Source organism: Cryptomeria japonica, chromosome 2 (assembly GCF_030272615.1).
Source record: "Cryptomeria japonica chromosome 2, Sugi_1.0, whole genome shotgun sequence".
Taxonomy (NCBI): Eukaryota; Viridiplantae; Streptophyta; class Pinopsida; order Cupressales; family Cupressaceae; genus Cryptomeria; species Cryptomeria japonica.
In genome coordinates, this window is record NC_081406.1 from 131227547 (window position 1) to 131230222 (window position 2676).

Sequence of the window (2676 nt, forward strand, 5' to 3'; positions counted from 1 at the left end):
CATTCACCATTTCTGTTTCTAGACTTCGATCTCTTTGCTAATTTCGAACATCTATGGTAATTATTTTTGTCTCTATTATGATTTCTACCTCTATTATCGGTGTTGGCCACCATTAAGGTTTCATCGGATGAAGGTTCATCATTCTTTCTTCTCAAATCCTCGCTGAGAAGAGTAGCTGCAACATCATAAAAAATTAACTTATTTTTACTGGATATAGATGTGCTAACTGCTGTTACAACACTATCACAGTTGCTTGGTAAAGAACACAATAATAAAACAACCTTGCTTTCATCATCTTGTGTCATCCCCATCGAAGTTGCTTGACTAATCAATGTATTGAATTCATTGATGTGGTTTGCCATAGCACAACCTTCCTTCATTTTTAGTTTGTACAAGCGCTTCATAATAAAGACTTTATTTGCACTCAATGCCATTTCATACATGGCTAAGAGTCTATCCCATACTTCTTTTGTTGTTGCATCACCCGTGACATTGAAGAGAACATTATTGGACAGGGAGAGAAAAATTGTCGCTCTCGCCTTCTTGTCCAATTTTTCCCAATCTTCATCAACCATCCTAGCTGGTTTCTTTGCTTTCCCTTCAAGCGCGAGTGAAAGGTCTTGCTTTATCAGCAAAGACTCCATCTGCACTTTCCATAACCTGAAGCTCTGACCGGAGAACTTCTCTATCTTCGATTCTTCCATGATTCTCGAAATTCAAACACCAAAATCTAAACATCGATCTAACCTCGCTCTGATACCAATTGTTAGGATGAAGAATCGAATTGAAAAACAGCAGATAAAAAGAATTAAACATACACAACACAAACAATGAGAACACACAGATTTATCGTGGTTCGGCAATTGCCTACATCCACACTTCAAGCAGGGGAATTACTCTGTTATCCACCAATTTGGTTTACATATACACAGCTACAATCAGCTCTAGCAATTAACCTCAACAATTGAATTACAATCACCTCTTAAAGAGCTCACAAGAAGAATATGAATAGCCAAGAGTTTTGGCGGAAAACAAGGAAGGAGTCCGTTGGACTTCAACTTCCAACAACAATGTGGATTTTTTATTGTGAGTATGTTTTGAAGACTTTTGTGGTTGTTTTATCTACTAAAATTGGAATACCTTGATTTTTAATGGCTATCAAATGTTCCAGGTTTATACGTTTTATGCTTTAATTGTGTTAAATTTTGTTGCAGTTTTTCATTACAAGTTTCTATATTCTCATTTAATAGTTCCTGCTTTTATCTATAGTTAACAACACTCTAGACTAAATGCATTAAATCTTTTGATTTTGGAAAGCTAAAACAAAGAAAACAATGCCATTAGATTTTTCATGAATTATTTTGGAAAAATTCGCAATGCATTATATGTTCTAAATTTATGCATGAAATTGATGTGCTGATAATTTCACTGTTGCATGCTTTCTTGAGGTATAATGGCAGAGAGCCGTAGCATTCCTTGTAACCTTTTCCTTATCGTGCTCAACCTCCAACTGTAGATCATATACCTCACTTCCCTTGATAGAATGACAGTAACTCACTCCGTAAGGAAACGCAAAGTTATGACACGTTACGGGCGATTTACCCCCGATGATATTCTCCCTCTTATTCGCCTGCTCACCGGATTCAACAACGGACGGGTCACTGAGAAGGTCCATGTTGGATCCCAAAACAGACACCACGAATTCCACCATGCCCTCAATGGAAGTGCTGCACCTCTTCACTTCTCCTTCTTCCATCGTGCCCACCATGTTGCGCGACAAATTCGACTCGCTCCGGATATTTAACAAATTGAGAATTTGAGAAACATTTGCTGAAGAGAATGGCAGCATCATCTCTGCTAAATCGCTGGGCAAAAATGAGATCAAATAATTGGAAGGGCTAAGATCCGGCAATACAATTTCCCCCGACTCCCGTAGCTCTTTCTTGTCGAAGAACACGTGCTCCTCGACCTCGCTAACCTCCGCACTGGGTTTCTCGAAAGATGACCTAGTCATATACAGAAAATGATGTGATTTAATTGTCTTTTTGAAATTCATTTCAATGCTGATAGACAATCTCACTTTATTACCTATAATCTATTATTTTTTTCATATACAGAAAATAATGTGATTTAATTGTCTTTTTGAAATAGAAATCTAAAAATATTATATTTTTTTAAATTGTGGACTGCATGATAATTTATTTCACTTTGATGCATTATTTTAATTGTGGTGGTTGATTTTGCAGTACGAAGGTAAGCGTTGTTCTCTCCGTAAAAAAATGATTTCATATCAGCAAATTCGTTTGATACACTAGCAAATACTTTTGCTTCATTTCAAACCCTTCTAGAACCAAGAAAATTGTCATCAGTATTACCATTAGTCTCAGTCCATTTTCCTGAAGGATTTGTCAGTGTATGTTTGCACGTTGGAATGTAAAATTGTATTCCCATTATCGATGGTTTGGTTTTGACGAATCTCTACCGCTATTGCTGGGGTCATAAATTTTTTCGGCTATCATTATTTGTTTTCACGCAATTAGCATATTGAGTTATAATAATACAGATCTAGTTGATCTAAGATTTTTGAAGGTACTGAACTCTTTTTTTTTTTGCATAATGTAATCGACAAGAGAGCCATTCAACCAGACTCCTATGCCAATTCTTCCGTCTTACAGG

The 2676-nt window shown here is 36.5% G+C and overlaps 1 protein-coding gene across 1 annotated transcript; it reads right to left on the minus strand.

Moving 5' to 3' along the window:
• Positions 1-1396: 1396 nt before the first annotated feature.
• LOC131859478 (BURP domain-containing protein 16-like) lies at positions 1397-2014 on the minus strand. Its single transcript, XM_059213263.1, has one exon. It carries the CDS (start codon positions 2012-2014, stop codon positions 1397-1399), a length of 618 nt encoding a protein of 205 aa, XP_059069246.1.
• Between the last annotated feature and the right edge of the window lie 662 nt (positions 2015-2676).

Excerpts from the sequence above, each read along its gene's own strand:
- LOC131859478 (XM_059213263.1), bottom strand. The coding sequence starts at position 2,014 with ATGACTAGGTCATCTTTCGAGAAACCCAGTGCGGAGGTTAGCGAGGTC.